Source organism: Equus przewalskii, chromosome 17 (genome assembly GCF_037783145.1).
Source record: "Equus przewalskii isolate Varuska chromosome 17, EquPr2, whole genome shotgun sequence".
NCBI classification, from domain to species: Eukaryota; Metazoa; Chordata; class Mammalia; order Perissodactyla; family Equidae; genus Equus; species Equus przewalskii.
The window spans coordinates 44,207,286-44,227,694 of record NC_091847.1 but is presented as its reverse complement, the minus strand read 5'-3'; the positions used below and the strand labels follow the sequence as shown (position 1 = coordinate 44,227,694).

Sequence of the window (20,409 nt, the reverse complement as noted above, 5' to 3'; positions counted from 1 at the left end):
AATATATCTGTTTATTTGTGTGCTTGTATATACAGTTATAGAGACATGCGCTTGCAGATGTCCATACACACATAAGTAATCACTTATATAATTCCCACAGTGCTCAGCGCTATGTGATCTGTGTTTCTATGTAGTCTAGTCAATGTTGACTCTGCCATATGGTCTATGTTTTATAAGTGTTGACATTTTATGCAATACATTGATATCTTTTAAGTGGAACTACTTTTGAGAGTTTTCGTGAGAGGCTATTTTAATTCTATTTTCATTTAATCCATTGTTGTCAATGACAACATTGTTGATTCTTTATGGGTAAACTGTCATTTTTCCCTGGCTATTTTTCAGATATTGTTCTATTCATTTGTGTTCAGTAATTTCCCTGCCATATTCCTAGGTACGTTCAAATATATCCTGATAAATCTGGCTTGATTCTCAATATACACATTCAATTTGCAAATTCCTATTTTTCTTATATGCTGGAAATGCTCATCCATTATTTATTTCTCATTCTCATTATTTGATCCTTTAATTTGCAGTAGGATTTTATGTCTTGGCCAGTCATGGCTCCAGGTGCCTCTTTGATTGTGATGCTTAACTCCATCTCTGCCTCTGTCTTCAAATGACCTTCTCCTCTTTCTCTGTGTGTCTCTTATAAGGACATAGTCACTGGATTTAAGGCTGACCCAGATAATCTAAGATGATCCTATCTTGAGATCTTTAACTTAATTACCTATGCAAAGACCCGTTTTCCAAATCAAGTCATATTCACAGTTTCTCAGGGTTAGGGCATGGACATATCATTTTGGGGGCTATCATTCAACTCGCTGCAGGAAGCCAGTAAAAAATTTTGAGCAAGAGAGTGAAATGATCAAGTCAGAAAAAGATTAGAATGGCCATAGGGAGCTTAAAACATCAAGTAGAGAGATGGAGAGAGAGAGAAAAAGAGAGTGAGGGGGATGGAGCAAGGGAGGCAGGGAGAGAGTAGGAGGAAGGGAGAGAGATTGATTAGAAACACAGAGGCTAATTAGATGATCATTTCAATAATCTAGGGTGGAGGTGATAAGATCTAACCTAGGATGAGCAGTGGAGGGAGAAGAAAGGGATGGGTGCAAGATTAAGTGGTAAGTGGCCAGGTTTTGCTGACTGATTGATATGAAAGAAGAGGATGCATTTAAAAATGTTTTTGGAGAAAGAAACAAAGAAATAGAAAATGATTTAATAGAATAAACAGGAATAGAAGGTTTGCTAGAAGGTCACTATGTTAGAGATAAGATAATGATTTTAGTTCTAGATATACTGTGTTGAGGTTGAAGCATCCAAAAGGAAATCCCCAGAACGCAGTTAATGATGGAGACCAGATATTTGGGTAGTGGTACTAATGGGAGATTTGGAGCCTCAAAGGAATAATATTTGACTCTTTTCCATATTTTCCTGAACTGTTCTTTCATAGTTTCCTCCTTGCCCTCATATACAGTTTTCCTTTGTTGCTGTGTGTGTGTGTGTGTGTTGTGTGTTTCCTTGAGTTGTAACTCGTAGAAGTCTTCATGGAATGGGGCTCTACTAATTTAGTAACCCATCCCCTTACAGAAATCTTTCGTTTTAAGTGTGTATCGCTTGACTATTAGTATTCTATCATATAGACGCATTTAAATAATTTTCCTTGAACATTTAAACTAGTTTTCAAGTTTTCCTATCATAATGTTAGGATGAATGATTATCCGTTTTTGTAATTAGGATTTTAGACTTTTTCTTAACCATTTTATTGAGGTTGCTCCTTTCCCAGTTTTCTGGACCTAGAAAAGTGGCTTCTGAATTCAGTAATCATATCTGTCTCAGTGTCTTTCTCGTGATTCTTCACTGGAAGATATGATAATGTCTCTTTAATTCCTAAATTCTTACCTCTTCAACAAGTTTCTCATTAAAATCAACTGCCCATTATATTTTTACGTCACCCTTCACCTCCTGTCCCTCCCCATCCATTATACAACAAGACAGCGTTTATTCCTTCTGTTGGATCCATTCTTTTGTCCTTACAATGGTCTTCCCCTTGGCTAGGCAAAATTATAAGCATCAAATCTCTAGTCTCTGTCCATACCTTAGCTCTTTTCAGCATAGTGTCTGACTCTGCTATGCATCAGTACGTAATACTGTTCTCGCTAGCCTGTGCCTAATGAGCTCATGTTCCATAGGCTATACATGAAAATGATTTTAAGTTCCTCTCAAAAAGGAAATTTGAGGTATTAGATAACCTCAAGGATTATGACCTTGATACAAATTATGTAGGTTATCTGATATCTAATACGGCATTCCTACCTGGCAAGGAGATCATTTCCTGTCCTTTTTCTGTGAGAAGTCATAATTTATTTTACTTTCTAAAGATGTAGGCTACGTGGGAGTTAGATAATCACAGCAAGAGCCTTGCAGATGTGGCTATAACTTATGTTTCCAGAGAAACATCTTAAGTACCCCCCTCTCCAGTTCTCCCCTTACATACACATTGTGCATGCTTAGCTCTTGCTGACCATGCCAGTCTTAGTGTAGTCTTAGTGTCATAAGCCTTGATGTGTCTGCAATCATGGAACAAAAATCAGTCAAGAGAGAAAACTCCTCATGCCTCGTATGGCCGTCCACTGTTTCTCTGGCTGCCCTTGTCTTACGTCTGAATGACTCAGCTGCACTGACTTTTATAGTATCAGTGCACAGGGATGATTTTATTCCATCTTCGTACAAATCAGACCTTTTTACTAGTAAATCAGTGTCTGTCAAGGAATAAAGTTTGAAAGGCCATGACAATAAGAGTACCTTTCCTCCTCCCTTGTTCCAAGGGCCCTGGGCTGAGTTTCTTGCAACAGTTTTCTTTTCTGCCTTATTTTCCCGTGGAATTGGGAACAGTCATTCATTAGATCAAATGCCTAAGAACAGTGATGCACGGAGAAACAGTGACATACAGAGAAACTCGCTCTCACTCTTGCTCTCCCAGTCATCAGGCACGGGATAGCCTGCTGGTAAATGACTGAATTTCTTTGGGTTTGGATTTGAATGAGTTGCTCAAATTGCGGTTTTCTTTCTTTAGTTTTATTTTAGAGTACTGCTTCTCAAGTGTCCATGCACATGAATCACCTGGGATCTTGTTAGAATGCAGATTTCGATTCTGTGGGTGGTTCTGGGTTGGGCCATAGATTTTGCATGTCTAATAAGCTCCCAGGTGATATTGATGTTGCCTGTCTGGGACTGTACTACCGGTAGCAAAGTTTTAAAGAAGAAATGCATTTTGGTCAGTTTTGATTATACATTCAACCCCAGAATTAAGCCCTTCTCCAAGTTATTAACCTATCATAGGATAACATGACCCTGTGATTTCCCATGACCAGCTCTAAAGCTCATGGACTTACCAGGGAAGAAATAGCCGTTTATGATTCCACTTTGCCTTGAAGATCAGACACATTCCCCTGCCAGGTGATTTTCCTGAACTCGTTGGGACAGGCTTCCTTCTTTTTGGAAGGGAAGATAGTCATGCTGTCTATCTTGTTGCCTGCTGTGGTGTACTGGGCCGAACACACGGCAGGATGGTCTTTTCTGAATGAAGCAGGAGTCATCGGCTTTCCTTCTCCTCTAACTGCTGTGGAAGTGCAAGGCAACCTTATCTTCTTTGTTGAATTACCATTATTTGAAACCTGGACGAGGAAAACATTTTCAAAAGCCATTCTTTGTTATCTTCTCTCCCTCAGATTCCTTGAAATAGTGGTTAAAGAGAATAATTTTAAAATAGGAAGATGTGGTTTTTTGTATTTTGGAAGTTTAAATTATAAACAAATTGCCACTTCTCAAATTACATAATATTGTATCAAGCTCCTGGTTATTTAAGGATATAATGACTTAGTTTTTCTTCCCTTTTGTTTCTGTGACATTATTTGGAATAATTTTTGCCAGGGGGTAAATTATGTCATATAATAGAAATACAAAAGAGGTAGTGTGAAAACATGTGTCTGCTTCAACACTTAACATATACTTTTTTTTAAGGAACCACGGCATTTGCAGTTTTTCAGCGAATTTGGCAATAGTGATATATATATGTCACTGGCAGGCAAAAAAAAACATGGAGCGCCGACTAACTATGGATTCTGCTTTAAGGTACAGGCTTAATATTTTGATAGATGAATAAAGCAAGCCTCAGCCTTTTAGGTAAGCTTGAGTTTCTTTTAATTTCTTTTGAAAAGAGACAGCTTTCTCTTATATATAGGAGAATTTTAGTGACTTTTATTTCAACAGGTGTTACCTTCGAGATATGCATTAACGATAAACAATGTGCTGTGGCCTTCTAGCCTCACAAAGCGGGAGGGCCGCGAGACCTGAAAATGCTCTGTGCAGAAGAAGAGCAGAGTAGGACGTGCTGGGTGACCGCGATTAGATTGCTTAAGGTAATCTCGCTGCAGGCGTGCGTTTCTATTTTAAATGCTGGGAGGACCATCAGAGTTTGAAAATATCTGTATTTCAAAACACAAAGACTCACTATGCATCTGTGTGAGTATATGAGAAAGAAGAAAATGAACCACCACCAAATGTGTATATTTTACTTTTTTATCTAAAAGATGAACATTTGCAGAGTAAAGTGGAATAATCCAGTACATTTAGCTTTGTTGTGTGGAGTAAGTATTCCTTTTTAGAAATGTTCTGACTTTTATTTTTTGTAAGAGCATTACATATATACCCAGTGTAACTGATTGAAACTTCTCCTGTACACGACTTAGTGTGCATTTTGAAAGCATTGCCATTAATCTGTATGAAGTGTATTTAAAATGTGCCCACCTGGGCATGTTTAGTGCAGGTGTTTTATGTCTCATTTAAGTGTTGTACAAATTACTTTCTAGTTTAAGTATAACGCAAATTATTGTATGAATTTTACTGTAGATATATTTTTTAAACATCTACCTTTGTGCTAAGTAGATATTAGAACTTCCATAAACATAATTTGTTAGTGAGCATTTTGAAAGGAGTAAGAATGTTCTAAAGGTAGGTAGGGAAGAGAAACAGAACTGATTTCTTCCATAGTATCTGGAAATCACATATAAATTATAAAAATTATCAACCACAGGGCTGGCCCAGTGGTGTAGAGGTTAAGTTCATGTTCTCTGCTTTGGCAGCTCAGGGTTTGCAGGTTTGGATCCCAGGCGTGGACCTACATGCTGCTCATCAAGCCATGCTGTGGTGGTGTCCCACATACAAAATGAAGGAAGATGGCCACAGGTGTTGGCTCAGTGGCAATCTTCAAGCAGAAAGAGGAGGATTGGCCACAGATATTAGTTCAGGGCCAATCTTCATCACCAAAAAAACAAAAAAAAAGATTATGAACCATTTCTTCTTGAAGAAGGGCAGAATAATCAGAATCAGAGTGATTAATTGTTGTACCAAGTTTGGAAGAAAGTTTTATTTATTAGTCTTTCAGCTTTTTAAAAATGAGGTGAAATTCATCTGACATAAAATTAGCCAGATTAACTATTTTTAATATGAACAGTTCAGTGGCCTTTAGTACATTCAAGAGGTTGTGCAGCCACCAACTCCATCTAGCTCCAAAGCATTTTCATTACCTACTCTGTACTCATTCAGCAGTTACTCCCAGCCCCTGGCAACCGTCAGTCTGTGTCTGTCTCTAGGATTTAGCTATTTGGATATTTCATAGAAATGAAGTCCTACAATATGTGATCTTTTGTGTCTGACTTCTTTCACTTAGCCTATTGCTTTGTGATTCATCCACTTTGTAGCTTGTATCAGAACTTCACTCCTTTTTATGGTTGAATAATATTCCATTGTATGTGTATGTATGTTAGATAAATAATTTATCCATTTATCCATTGATGGACATTTGGATTGTTTGCACCTTTTGAGTATTATGAATAGTACTGCAGTGAACATGTGTGTACACGTTTGTACATTTGTACATTTGGTACATTTGTTTGAGTACCAGTTTTGAATTTTTCACATATATACCTAAGAATGGAATTGTTGGTTGTATGGTAATTCTCTGGTTTAACTTTTTGAGGAATTGCCAAAATGTTTTCCACAGTGGCCCAAACCATTTTACATTCCCACCAGCAATGAATGAGAATTTCAAAATTTCTCCATATCCTCACTAACATTTATTATTTTCCTTTTTTGTTGTTGTTAATTATCCTAGTGGGTGTGAAGTGGTATTGGAAGAAAGTTTTAAAAAGCGTTTAAAGGAAGCTTTTGGATTAACTATGAAGTTTGCTTCCTTTTGCTACTGTGGCAAATAGCTACTTTAGTTACCTTTTTGCAAGAGGTTTGTTCTACAATAGCATCCTATTAAAATGACTAGCATGATTTCCGTTTCAACAAAGCTTAGGAGTCTTAACTCTTTGAAATCGTCATGATAAGTAGTTGCTTCTTTGTTACTCTCATTGTCATACAATTTAAAAAAAAGAAAAAAGAACTTTAGAGAGTCTTGGAAAGCAGTCAGTCAAGGGAGTAGTAAGTAGAACCAGATTGGGACACCTGAGCTTTCTAAAGTTCCAGCTGGCCCAGCCCCAGCCTTGGGGGAAACCCGTTTTAGCAGGAGAGCTCCGGGTGTTTGCCTGCCTGATTAAGAACCGCTGACTTCATCCAGTCCTCTTGTTTCGTAGATAGGAGGCTGGCACCCTTTGGAAGACTTGGCCCCATCGTAGTTATGGTAGAGAAAATGCCTGGAGGTCTCTGGTTTTCCCTCCCCTTCTGTCAGAACTCTGGAAATGAGGCTAGGCTTGTAGAGGAGATGCTCTCCAAACTTGTTAGCCAAGTCTTTGTTCCTTCTAACTTGGGCTCAAAGTCAGACACCCAACACAGAAGTGGATGGTAAGCCCCCTTCTTTTAAACAGTCTTTCAGTGAATCTAACACACCATTGATTTTACTAGAATACTCCATTATTTTTTGCATAACTTAATAGAAGAGAATTATGCCAATAAAATTATATGATGCTTTCGTATCACTTATAATTTTTATTTTCATTTAAGTAGTTGTTTTAGGTTTATTTAGAATTATAGACCTGTATTTTTGTCATTTATCAATTTTGTGTGCACACAGATAAATGTGAAAATATGTATGTGAAATAAGTAGGTTGGGGTATCTTTAAAACTTCTTCATATTCTAAGTCTAGCTTTTCTGAATCTTTGTCATCTCAGAGTCATAGGTATCCATATTTTTCACAGACCATTCAGCTCTGTGCCATCAAGAGCTTTAGGGAGGCAGAACTTGTCAGTTGAGTGCCCTGCCATGGTCTGTGGGCTTGTCTTTTTAGCCACTGACATCCGTTTTGCAAGGTTTGATGCTAATGCCTTCTTGATCCCATCAAAGATTTCACGCAATGACAAGTCACTTGGTCCACGGTGAAGATAGGATACCTTAGATTACTAGGCAAATTTATAGATGTTAAAATTTGAAAAGAAATGTGTGTCTAAGAATTGAGGAAAAGCTTTCTTTGATCCTTTCATATCTAGAAGGCTTAGTTTCTGGAAGATTGTCCCCTTCTCACTTTTTTCTTTTATCTGACTCTTCTCAAAGCCTCCTTTAAGTCACAGATGCCTGGTTTAAAAATACTCTGTGTATTAGTTTTCTATAGGTGCTGTAACACATTACCACCAATGTAGTGGCTGAAAACAACACAAATTTATGGTCCTACACCTCTGTCATTCAGAAATCTGACATGGGTCTTCTCAGCTTAAAAACCAAGGGGTCAACTAAGCTGCATTCTCCTCTGGAGGCTCCAAGGGGGAATCCATTTCCCCCTGCCCATTCCAGTCTTCAGAGGCTGCCTAAATTCCTTGGCTCATGGCCCCTTCCTTACCCTTAAAGCCAGCAATGTCCGGCCCAGTCCTTTTTATACTGCCCATTTATCTGATTTATCTGATTCTGTTTCTTTTGCTTCCCTCTTTAAGGACTCTTGTGATTACATTGAATCTACCTAGATAATCCTCGATAATTACCTAATTTCAAGGTCAGCTGATTAGCACCCTTAATTCCATCTGCAACCTTAATTCCCTTTTGCCAGGTAGCCTAACATATTCATAGGTTCCAGGCATTAGGATGTGGACATCTATGGGAGCTATTATTCTGCCTCCCATATCTGTATTCCTTGTTTGTTTTAACTGTGGTAAAGCTTTTCCAGATGAAGCTCGAGAAGGAGGCAGGCATCAGTGAGGAGCCAATTAGAAACCATTGAACAGTTTCAAACAGGAAAGTGATATGATGTGTTCTGCACTTTACAATGTCCAGACACAGGAAGCCAGGTGTCGCATCACAGACACATTTGAGGCACTCTAATAGGGGAGTGAGTTGGTTTTCCCTTGCAGCTTATTGTCAGTGGGGCACCTGTTTGACCCCCCAGGCTGGTGCAGCTGGGCTCACCTTGTGTTAGAGGTATCTTTTGATGGTCTCCTTTGGGTGTCTGTTGTGTTATTTCTAGCGTTTATCATTGTACTTCGTGGGGAGGAGCAGGGAGAGACTAGTCCATGTTCTGTTGGCTGGACTGGAAGTGCCTCTCTTGTTTTCATTATACACTGCTTATTAGATAATAGCCTCTACCAAGAATTTGGCCTCTTGTTTTATTTTTATTTTGCTTTCTCTTTCATATGCACAGGTAAACTCTTCTTGTAGCATCAGATGAAGATACTCTCATTCTCTTTGGAGAAATTCTAGTTACATATAGAATCATAGAAAATCTGAGACTTAGAAAAGGGGAGATTTGCTCATGTACAGTGTCCTAGTTACATGGTGTCTACTTCCCTTCCCTTCAATTAGAACTCTGCTAGCTTCTCTCTAACATATTTTGGTCCCTTATCTGCCCCTCCATAGGACAGGGAAATGTTAAAGTGACCCCTGCCCTACCCCTCGGTCAGAGTTAAATGCCTGCTAAAGGCCTCCAACAGCACAGAAGCAACTGCCTAACCCCACAGGTAGCGGGGACAATACGTCTTTGAAGAAAACAGTCTTATTAGTAGGTAGCAGGCTTTTCACTGCAGATAAATAAAAGGTGGCCAGGCAGTGTGTACCTTGTGAAAGTGTTGGTTGGAGGTTATTGTATATTCTCCAAAATGAACTTGACTAGGAATTAAGCTCCTCTGTCTTCTTTTTAAAGTGATTGTAGGCTCAGAGTTGATTTAAAATAAATTTCATTAAGTCCCATTAATGTCAATCACACCTTAAATTAAAAAATAATTTTTGGAAGTTGGGAAATAATTGGATAAAGAAGTCAACACAGAGAATTTTAAATGAGTGTGGGTTTGTATTCATATTAAAAGCAAAATCTTGAGAACAGTGACTTCCCTCGCCCCTCTCTGATTTTATGCCTAATTATCAAATATATCCACTTTTCTGGAACTGCTTTTAAGGAAATAGCTTTTAGTAGAGAAACAGCTTTGTTGGACTGTTTAAATGGAATTCATCCTAAGGGTAAGATTGGATTCCATGGGGTCTCTTCAATCTCTTTTATATAGGACCTGCTTTTAAGTTCATTATTGCTCCATGAAATGGAGAGAATTGCAGACTGTAGCCCAAAAAATAGCCTGTCTGTCTCATTGGTTTCTTTCTTTCTTTCTGTTTTTTTTTTTTTTTTTTAAAACAGAGTGACTTAAATCAAGGAGGGTCATGTTCTAGTTTTTGATGGGGAACCCTGCAAGATAAGTCTGATCATGGCAGTTGGCATTCTTAATATTTTTCAAACAGATAACCGAATAGTAAACCAGACCCACTTTCCAACTGTAGCGTGGCAGCTCAGTTCTTATGATGCTGCCTTCTGAAAGTAAAGATGTTGCTGTTCTTATCTACTGTCATTTACATTGTATTTTGTGACCCTTTGTCTGAAATTAGCCTGATTCCCCAATATTTTGATTTCCCTGAATTTAAAGCTAAAAATTAAGAGTGCCCTAAGAGTATTGTTACCAGAGGATGATACAGTGCCAAGAATGTTCAACATAGGGCCAAGTTTATGGATTTACTAAAGAGACAATGTAATTCATCAATCAGACATTGAACAGTTACAGTAAATTTTACCCGTGTTTGCTTAGCATATGTGTAAGATTTTTGGTGTCTTTGTACCAGTAAAGCCTGGCACCCTTCCCAAGTGAGCTTTCTTATCACTAGGTGATGCACCACTCCAAATGGTTTTGGTACTAAGAATAAAGAGTAGGAATGTCAGTTCCAGATCTTTCTACTAGTGAGCTAGACCTTAAGTGTGGGTCCACGTAAACACTGTCTTTTTAACTGTATCATTGTAGGGCACTAAAAGTTTACCTTTCAAAATTTTGGTTGCTTCACTTATTTATTTTAAGGAAAACATAATTTTTATTTTTTGTTTTGATGATATATAATTATCGAAATGTTAATTTTCATAAATTATGTAGTAAAAGTGTGGGAATGTTTTTGCTTGTTTATTCTGCAGTATGGCATGCAGCTGTACCAGAATTACATGCATCCATATCAAGGTAGAAGTGGCTGCAGTTCTCAGAGTATCTCACCCATGGTAAGGACCATATTTTTGAACCTATATTGTATTTTATATTTACTTTATATTAATTTGCAATTACCTTATGTTATAAGTGTACATTACAATACATTTATATTCTTTCCTTTTGGTCAAGTAAAGTAACTCTTTGGCATCATCCTATCATAATGTTATGTTGAATTATTTATTCTTGGATTTTATATGATTGCATCCTATATAATAAAATCAGAGCAGTAAAGTATACATGAAGTATTCAATTAAAATAGATAATGTTTGTTAAAGAAAATTTTTAAGTATTTAAAAGAATTATGTGAGTCATTCTATGTCATTACATTTGAGGATTAGATCTTAATAAGATAATTTATAGAACATTTTCCTTGGGATTGTGGAATTTTTCTGAATTATTGATTTTGATTGTGGGTTTATTGATTTTAGTATTCTGAGATTTGCATAGCCTAATATAAAGATGCCAATGATTTGGAATTTTAAAAGCCACATTAGACGCATGTGGGCTCTTTTGCATTCTGGCTTTCTAACAATGAAATTTTTAAAGTTTCCAGGTCCTTGAAAAGCAGACTGCTCTCCAGGAAGCCCAAACACTGCGAGCCAAGATATAGGTCGTGCATTACATTAAGTCTAGCACCACTTCTCAGATTTGTACTAAATGCAACTTGCTATTTATTTGCAGATGCATACAGAGACATTGTTCCCTTCTTTAGGACCTAATTTTAGTTTCCTGCGCGTTAGCATAAGAAATCTATTTCTGAACTTAAAGTTTATGTTCTGCTAGTTTTGCTTGCTTTCCTTAATATTGAGTGTATTAGGAATTCGGCTGTATGTGCGTTTGTTACAAATCAGCTAACGTGCTGCATTTGCACTTAGGTTAAAAATACGCTCTTCATGGCTGTGACCAAGGAAGGCACTTTTCCCCTCATGTAATGTAGCAGATGAAGAGCTCAGTTCTAGGAATGAGGCATGAAATAATGTTGATTATGAAGCCTGATAGACTAATATGGGAAAAGAACTCCAATTCTCTAGTTCCGTTGCTTTAAGTTATGGAAAAGTAACTTTTCATCTTTGTATCATAATTACTTTTAAGCCCTAAAATAAGGAACTAAGGAATGTAATGAATATTTATAAAAGCAGTCGCTTGAAGGTGAGTATTTTTACAATTTGTCAGCTTACCTTTATCTTTCAATTCATATATATATATATATATATATATATATATATATACATACACACATATATGTATGAAGAATAATGAATTTTATATCTTAATCCTTTCCTAAATCCTTCTAAATGTCTTTGAGAGTCTAAAGTGATTAGACTGAGCATATTAATAGCAGCCATTCATTTGGAGGCAACTATTGTTTAGTGTCTTCTTAATCATAGGAAACAATTGTTATAAACAAAGTGCTTTCTAGTCTTATCATTATCATTAGCATACAAGTATGGTGTTCTTCACCTTCTTTCCACTGAAGGTGATCCTACTGTAGATCAATATGTATATGATAGTGTCATTTGGTTAGAGTAGCTTAACTTGTTCAACCCCGTGTATAGGAAAAGACGCTCCTTGAGTGAATCTGGCTGGAAAGAGGGATTGAAGGAGTAGTAGTTTAGGTGCTTGTGTGGTGAGGACCCATCCTGTGTGCCAGTTGTCATATCAGAGGGAATAGCATTTAAGAATTGTATCGCCACTCTTCTTAATTTTCATGAAGGAAACTAAGAAGATTGAGCAGGCATTTGTGTTTACTCTGGTGTCTAGACAGAATGCCACCTTTTGAGATTATCCTGGAAGAATCAGTGACCTATATAGTGGATGCCAGTGCTCCTCACCTGCCTCTGCCGGTTTTCATCCAGGCACTATTTTCGGTGAACAACATAGAAAACTTAGTTTACTTTAGTTATGTTTCTAAAAGAAGAATATTATCTTCTTAACTTCTCCAGGGATACATTTTGAGGAGGGAAATGAGGAAAAAACATTTGCTCATACCATAATGAACATCACCTAGTAGCCACCCCTATCAACCTTTGAAATGAGAATCATAGCAGATATTTCAGGAAGCCAAATATATTTGGTTGTTTTTAGGGCAAACAAAGGATTCATTGAAAGGTGCCTCTGTTAGTATGGCCCTGGCTGGAGTGAGGGGATGGGGAAAACAAGTCTGCTCGAGTGCTTGTTATTTCTCACTTTTGACCCTGAGCTAGATGTTCCAGACTGCAGTTTCTTCCTTGTACCTCACGTGCTGTGGTACATAAAAGAACCGTCAGAGGGCCTAGCTGTTACTGCTTTTACCATAAGCTATTTGTGTGACCTTGGTCGAGTCCCTGGTGTCCTGCAGTATAAAATAAGGGAGATGGTTGCATAGTCTCTAGAATCGATCTAAAATCGATCTCTGATGTCCTGTGGCTCTGTATGAAGCAGATGAGAAAACAATATCTGAGGAAATTCTGTGCCCTCTTGCTAAGGACCGTGCTGCAGGTTTATCTGGATCTTTCAAATGGGGTGAGCGAGAGTATGTGGCTACTAGTTGCCACCTAGCTCACCTGTCTGAAAAATGTTTTACGTCCAAACCTCCCTAAGAGTGACTGGCTCTGATCTCAAAGTGTGGCCTGGGCAATCCAGGATGTACGCAACCCACTTCTTTCTTAAAAAGACAGGCATGCCATTAAAATCATGGACCTATTTTTTAGGACTTTCCCTGTTTATCCCACCAGGAAAAAAAGCTAGCAAAAGGGACAGATATTTGAGAAATACACTGGTTCTGAATGTTATCAACCTCACTTTCCTATGTGAAAGAAATTGAGCTGAAAATGACCTTTTGAGTTCAAGTCAGATTTTGCTTCACTTCCATTTCTTTGTCCACCAAAGGTGAACTATTAATGTTTCATCCACCACCTGCCATTCAGTCGGAGACATTTGCTGTATTCCTGTGTTTTCCTCTAGTGTAGTTAGTGTAGCAAATGAAAATTCTTATTTGTTTTGTAGACTCCCTACTTATGTCAAGTAATTATGGAACGGGGGATCTTGTTTTGCGTTCCGACCTGTCATATTCTAGGGGAAAAAAAACACTAAGAACAACTAGTTATGTTTATTTTTCTTTCCTAACAGCATTTTTATGTTATCAGGACCTTGCGATTACAGAGCCCATCTTGGCATGTGAAGTAGAGATATTATAAGGATAAAGCTATCATTATGATTGAGATTAGTTACTCTGTGGTTTGAGCAGGTGGAAGCTTTTCATTAGTGTCGGCAAAGCAAAAGTATATCCGACTGGTCCACAGCCCGGCACAGAAGATCACCGGGTGAGAAGGGCAAAGTAAGGTGTGACAGCAAATAGAGATTACAGAGACAGCATCTGTCTGGAAAGAGCAGCTGTCAGTTAAAAAGGCTCCTGTAGCAAATGAAAGATTGCACGCTGGATCTCTAGAAATAAAGATGAACCGTAATAAGATTGTGGACCACTATAGCATGGTTTGAAGAGGAAATAGCAAATGCTAATACAGTGGGATGTGGATGTGGTGATAAATGAGCCCGCCAATTTTTTTGTGTGAACGAGATTTTGTTTCAAGCACACATTTGACTGTAGTGTATTTGACCAAGCTAGGTGTGGCTGAATCCATGGGAGGAGACAGGCAGCGGTCTTAAGCCACAAGTCTCCATGTGCACATTGACTCATCCTTTATCATCAGAACTCCATTTTTTGTCTTGCATCTCTATTAACCAGTGAAAAAAACCTGTTAAACATTGTCCATGCTGTTCTTGAATGTTTTGTCTTTTTTAGAGTTTTAATTTTTGTTAACTGAGTGACATTGTTGACTGGAGATTTTGACAACTGGCTTTTCTTAGGATGCATGACTTCAGATGGCATATTTTTTAAATAAAAATAAGGTCCAGGTTTTGAATATTTTATTTTCATCTTCAGAGAATATGAATACAAAAACTAATTGGCGAAAAGACGACTTTATTACTTGTTTAAAATTATGTTTGTTTAAAGATGTCTTCCTTTTATATCACTTCCTCTTTCGTTATTCAGACTTATTTTTGCAACTCTCATTTTGCCATATTCATCCCCACAAGATGAAAAAGTATTCATATATTAAATCAGAAATTTTAGTATTATGGAGTTACCTGAATTATTTCACTACATTTCATTTTCTAAGTAAGACGAAAGTTGAGGTGATAAACTTTTAAAACACATATTGTAGTTTGTTCCGTTATAAAATATGAGTATTATTTCTTTCTAAAGAAGTGATATAACTCAATCTGTTATAGCTTTAGTGTAGCTTGAATCTTAATAATAAACTGCTTCATAAGTTGATAGATTTGATATTTAAATGATAACTGATGAATCTCAAAGCTCAATAGAGAGATGAGTTCAGAAGTAATGGCTCTTTTTAGCCACAGAGGGATTATTCTTTTCTAAATTGGTGTTTTTCCCTTTTTACTAAAGAATATGTACAGATAGGGATGTTATAGGAGAAAGACATGCTTACCTTGAAAGCTTTTAATCTCTTATTCAACACTTAATGCGGTGATGTTAACAAATAACTGTGTAACCTCTTTAACCAAGATATTTGATAGCACCATTTTATCTTGAACATGTATTTTTAACTTTTTAATTTTCTGCTAGCCACCATTGGAACCACATCCTAGAATGGAAACATATTGCCGGCAAAGCACTGAAAGACAACTTCAGGCATATTTTCATGGTAAAAACTGTGGTTTTTTTCCAGAGAAGTATATCAGAGAATTCCTTGGTAGCAATGGACTTCTCAGGCCAGAAAAGCAGAGTTATAGAAAATCCCACAGAAGCCCTGTCTGTTGCTGTTGAAGAAGGACTTGCTTGGAGGGTACAAATAACTTCAAGTTCTTCAACTTATTTATGATTTGAGTTTGTTTCACCCAAAAAGTTGAAATTTGTTTCCCCCTTCCTTGTGCAGAAAAAAGGATGTTTACGCCTGGGCACTCACGGTAGCCCCACTGCCTCTTCACAGAGTTCCACCACAAACATGGGTATGTCTGTGCATATTCACTGGGACTGAACGGATGCATAGGTGTGCGTTTAGATGGAGCCACTGAGGGGTTATGGTGGAAAGTACATATACCTCAGTTATGATTATCTCAAACAAAGCTTTGTATCCCTCCATTTTATCTTCAGCTATCCACCGGTCCCAACCATGGTTTCACCACAAAATTTCTAGAGATGAAGCTCAGCGATTGATTATTCAGCAAGGACTTGTGGATGGGTATGTTCGAGTGTGAATGGTAGTCATTTTGATTTCTCCTATAATCAGTAATTACTTATTCCACACACACAAAGAGTTTTGACATCAGCTTATTAAAACAGAATTGACTTCGTATAAGGATGGTTACCATTGTATCCTAGCAACATCTATATAATACCTGTTACATAGTATGTGCTTAGTATTTGTGCATAAATGAACAGATAACTGAATAAGATGCTCTGCTCTTAACCGATGATCACTAGTATTACCCATTCTGTGCCAGTATTAGCATCTCAGATATTAGTACATGGGGAAAAAAAATTGAACTTGTTTTTGGATGTCAACATTTTGATTTGAATATATAATTAATGTGATTGCAAAGTATGGTTTGTGTCGTGACCTTATCTTACATTTTCTTTTTTGTTTTTAAGTTTGATGCAGGGTGTGTTAAATAAAAAGCTGTTTCATATATATTTACACTGTTTGCTTTATTTCTTCTGTTTACATGCCTATTTTCTCTTCTTTAAATTTTAGCAGATTAAAGTAATATAAACCTATGCGAAAAGTACATCTTGACTGTTTCTCATTTTATCTTTTAGTGGGGTACCATGGAAGATACAGGAGAAATATAAAATATATTACGAAAGACTTATAATCCGAAGAATTTTCTTTTTCTCAAATTATTCAGTATTTCAGATACTTCCTATAATACTGGCTAAATTCTCTTCTTAAGTGCAGTACAAATTAAGGAGGTTGTATTGAGGTTTGGATGAGAAATAAAACCAGCATCAATTTAAACAAGGGCTGATGGGATCTGATATTTTCAAGGATTGGCTTAAAATGATGCCAAGATTTCAAGTTGATTTAATACTGACATTTGGATAAAATGCGTCTTCACTTGGAAGATTATTAATAGCAAGTCAGCATTTCCCTAGACGCTAAATAAGGAAAGATTTTAATATGCTTCTCTGCATGGAGCACAGTCTTTTTAGATATAAATTTGAACAATCAGCAGAATTACGATCTGATGAGACCAAGAAAAGAAATAAACCACAAGGAATTGTCAAAATGTTTTGGAGGATTATTTCTGAGCCCAGTTTTCGTAAATTGAATGAAATAATTGCATAAAGAATGACAGTATGTTTACTTTTAAAATTTTTTAACTAAAAAAATTTTTTTTAGTACGCCTTTGGAAAGATGCAATGATGCCAAGCAGTCCACTAGGTGGTACTGGTGATCTGCTCAGGAGTGGGGAGAGAATAACAGCTTGATTTGCCAGTGAAACTCCCTTTTGTCCCATCTCCCAATGATAGTAATGTCGGAATCTCACACAGCACAGATGAAATGGATAATCTCGTCAGACATCTGTGATGGCTCAAATTTGGCTGCCTCTTTGCCCAGGCACAGTGAGATTAGTATTGGAGTCACCAGTGGGGACTGTTTGCACAGTCCGTTTGCCAACAATTAATACAAAGCTGGTTTTGCACTGTATTGCCAGTAAATAAGAATCCACGCCTGGCAGCATTTTTCTCTTAGGTCATTAAGCCATGTCTTGTTTTTCTAGCCTGACGTTAAAGAAGTTTTCTGCTGCATTCTTCAAGGTTAAAGTACATGTTGTTTGGGTATTTCTTTCACTTAAAACATTTTCTTCAAACATTTAATAAATGATTTCGGGATTGATTTCTTAGAATATATTTATTTCTCACTTTCTGTTGTGTGTGTAACAGTAGGAACCAGAATCAAAAGAAAAAAAGGGGAGCCAGTGTAGAAGAGGGGGTTAAAAAATGATTTTAAGGGCCGGCCTGGTGGTGTAGTGGTTAGGTTCTTGCACTCTGCTTTGGCAGCCTGGGGTTTGCAGGTTCAGATCCCGGATGTGGACCTACACATTGCTCATGAGGCCATGCTGTTGTGGCGTTACACATGCGAAATAGAGGAAGATTGACACAGATGTTAGCTCAGGGCCAATCTTCCTCACCAAGAAAAAAAAAAGATTTTATTCTAAATAAGGTATTCTTTTCAGGGACTAACATGACCCAAAAACTAAGAAAACAATATGCTAATACCCTATTCTCTGTACGAAAGAGTTACATGTGAATAACCAATTTCCCAGTAGAAAAAGGACATAACACTAATTATTGATGCCAACATAGCATTATATTGGTTATTGTAAGCAGTCTGACAAATGGGCTGTATATTTATCCTATTAAAATTAAATTAGCACTGATAACAGTTTTGTAGTATCAGACTATGTCATACCATGTTGTTTACCATGTTGGATAATTCCATAATTTAATACACAGTAAAGGAAAACTCTGGCTACATTTATAAAGATACTTCCTGGGTTTGTTTCACACTATATTTTGATGAAATCCATGAGTAAATGTAGAAATATATTGAAATTCCTTCTCTCTCTTTAGAGTTTTCTTGGTACGGGATAGTCAGAGCAACCCCAAAACTTTCGTACTGTCAATGAGTCATGGACAAAAAATAAAGCACTTTCAAATTATACCAGTAAGTAATTTGTGATTTCACATTCGTATATTAGAGGTGATCTTAATGCATACGCTTTTGGAAACTTTGGTTTTCTTTGGGTCTTTTATTAAATATAACTTGGGAGCTTGCGCTTTGACTAGACTTAAGTTTGGCAGAAATGGTTTTATGAGCCTGAATTAATATAACAAATACAGGAATTGTAAAAATTAAATTTCCCTTTTTCCATGAAATATGATTTGGCAATATTGTGTAGACCCCATGCCACCTATTGTTAAAAGGCCACTAAAGATTCTTTCTGAATTCTACTAGTGGTTCTTTAAAAACCATTTTTTTAAAACCATTTCTCCTTTCTTGTCTCAAAGATGTTTTTTTGTTTTTGTAGTTTTATTTTTGATCATTATGATAGATACACAGGTGCTGCAGAACTGGAGAACATTTAAACTATTCTGAGCATATTTTTAAAAATTCTTTAATTCTGCTTCTGAGTGGCACAACTTGCTGTGGGATTTTTGGTGCTTGTGCTGCTGCTCTGTGTGTGTGCATGTGTGTATGCAAGTGATCTGTGTATTGGAACCGGATAGCGTGGAATAGAGAGTCAGTCCACTTTCAGCAAAGTATTACATAAGATTGCCAAATTGCTAGTGCTTCCTTTTGAATGGCCTCTTTTTTAAATTATCCAAAGTCCACATGAAATATCTTCCCTGCTTCGTTGATTGTGTGAGTAATGTCCCTGGCAAGTATGAATTGCTTAGTGCCAGAAGACCTCACTGCCAACAAAAAGACAACTGTCATTCCCTTAACATAATAATTGATTGTTTCAGAGTTAATTTACTGATACAAATTATGTGAATATTCATTTTTAATATACTAAGTGTGGCTGTTAGGTAGACACCATTTAGAACTGGAAATTAATTTCTGTAAAATGGGAGCACTAAAATCTTTTATTTTTACACTGCATAGTGCAGATTTCTCTGTTTGTTGATTCAGATTAGTCACGCTATCCTAACTACAGAACATAGGGAGAATTGGAGGTGGAGAAAGTAGAACCACACTGCTAACGCTAGCATCAGATGATATTTCTTTTAAATGCAAGCAAACTTACAAAGAAGAAGTGGACACACCATAACATTCTTTTCACTGCCCTTTAGTCCTGTAAACTTGTCAGTTTTGACATATAAAGACACAGTGTGCAATAGAATATGATTATCTTTCTGGGTATTTTGTCCTTCTTACGAGTTTGTTATTGTTCCTCTTGCAGGTGGAGGACGAGGGTGAAATGTTCCACACCCTGGATGACGGCCACACGAGATTTACAGATCTAATCCAGCTGGTGGAGTTCTATCAACTCAATAAGGGCGTTCTTCCTTGCAAGTTGAAACATTATTGTGCTAGGATTACACTTTAGCCAAACCAAAAGAGACTTATTAAACTGTTGAAGAAAAAGGACTCAAGAAAGAAAAAAAGAAAGGGAAAAGAAAGACCATAAATAAGAATGGAAGCATTGCCGTGGTGAAAAGAATCTATTTCACCTACAAGTTACAAAAAATAGTTTGTGCATTGCAAATAAGCAAAGATTTGGATTGACAGTACATTCATCATTTAAAATTCATTAGTTAAAATTAAACCTGGGGAAAAAAAGATTTGGTGTGTTCTTGTATCATTTTACGTTACTGTAATATTTTCTTCAAATATGCACATTATGAACATCTTTCTTCCTTATTTACCATAGCAACATTAGAATTCTCAACCACAAAATAAGAAAAAAAATTGGGGGTTCAGGATGAATTATTTGCAGACTGAATTTCAATTACACTATTTTTTTTTGTAGCTTAAAAAAGTGTAATAAAAACTGGTTATCAATTAAAAAGCTACCCACAACCTGTTAGTAAAACTAAACTATTTTGAATTATGTATTTTCTGAGTTTATTATAATCGTAAAATCAAGTCATATTTTGAAGTAACTTAAAATTATTTTGAAATATATTGATTTTTTCAGGGTGACATTACGTTATTAAATAATTATAATATTTACACTAGTATTGTACCTATTAGTGGCACATTATTCACTACATTTTTTCATTCATTTAATGATTGACTGGAACTATTTGTTTTTAAGAAAATGATCAAAGCGTAGAGGGGATTTATATGATTTGCAGATGCTTTCTTGTGGCCTATAATCTATGACAATGTTACATTG

General features: G+C 36.7%; 1 protein-coding gene across 3 annotated transcripts in view; it reads left to right on the top strand.

Moving 5' to 3' along the window:
- The window catches only part of GRB14 (growth factor receptor bound protein 14), a 121,163-nt gene extending 101,311 nt beyond the window's left edge, over positions 1-19,852 (top strand). For 2 of the 3 annotated variants that reach the window (XM_070581432.1, XM_008533478.2), the window contains 8 exons: positions 4,018-4,128; positions 4,320-4,415; positions 10,425-10,505; positions 15,228-15,344; positions 15,435-15,507; positions 15,653-15,740; positions 18,137-18,230; positions 19,471-19,852. In XM_070581432.1, the coding sequence (XP_070437533.1) occupies positions 4,018-4,128; positions 4,320-4,415; positions 10,425-10,505; positions 15,228-15,344; positions 15,435-15,507; positions 15,653-15,740; positions 18,137-18,230; positions 19,471-19,617 (807 nt within the window). In that variant the 3' untranslated portion in view covers positions 19,618-19,852. The remainder of the gene's footprint in view (positions 1-4,017; positions 4,129-4,319; positions 4,416-10,424; positions 10,506-15,227; positions 15,345-15,434; positions 15,508-15,652; positions 15,741-18,136; positions 18,231-19,470) is intronic. The other variant, XM_070581433.1, reaches the window with a different exon arrangement.
- The last annotated feature ends 557 nt before the right edge of the window (positions 19,853-20,409 follow it).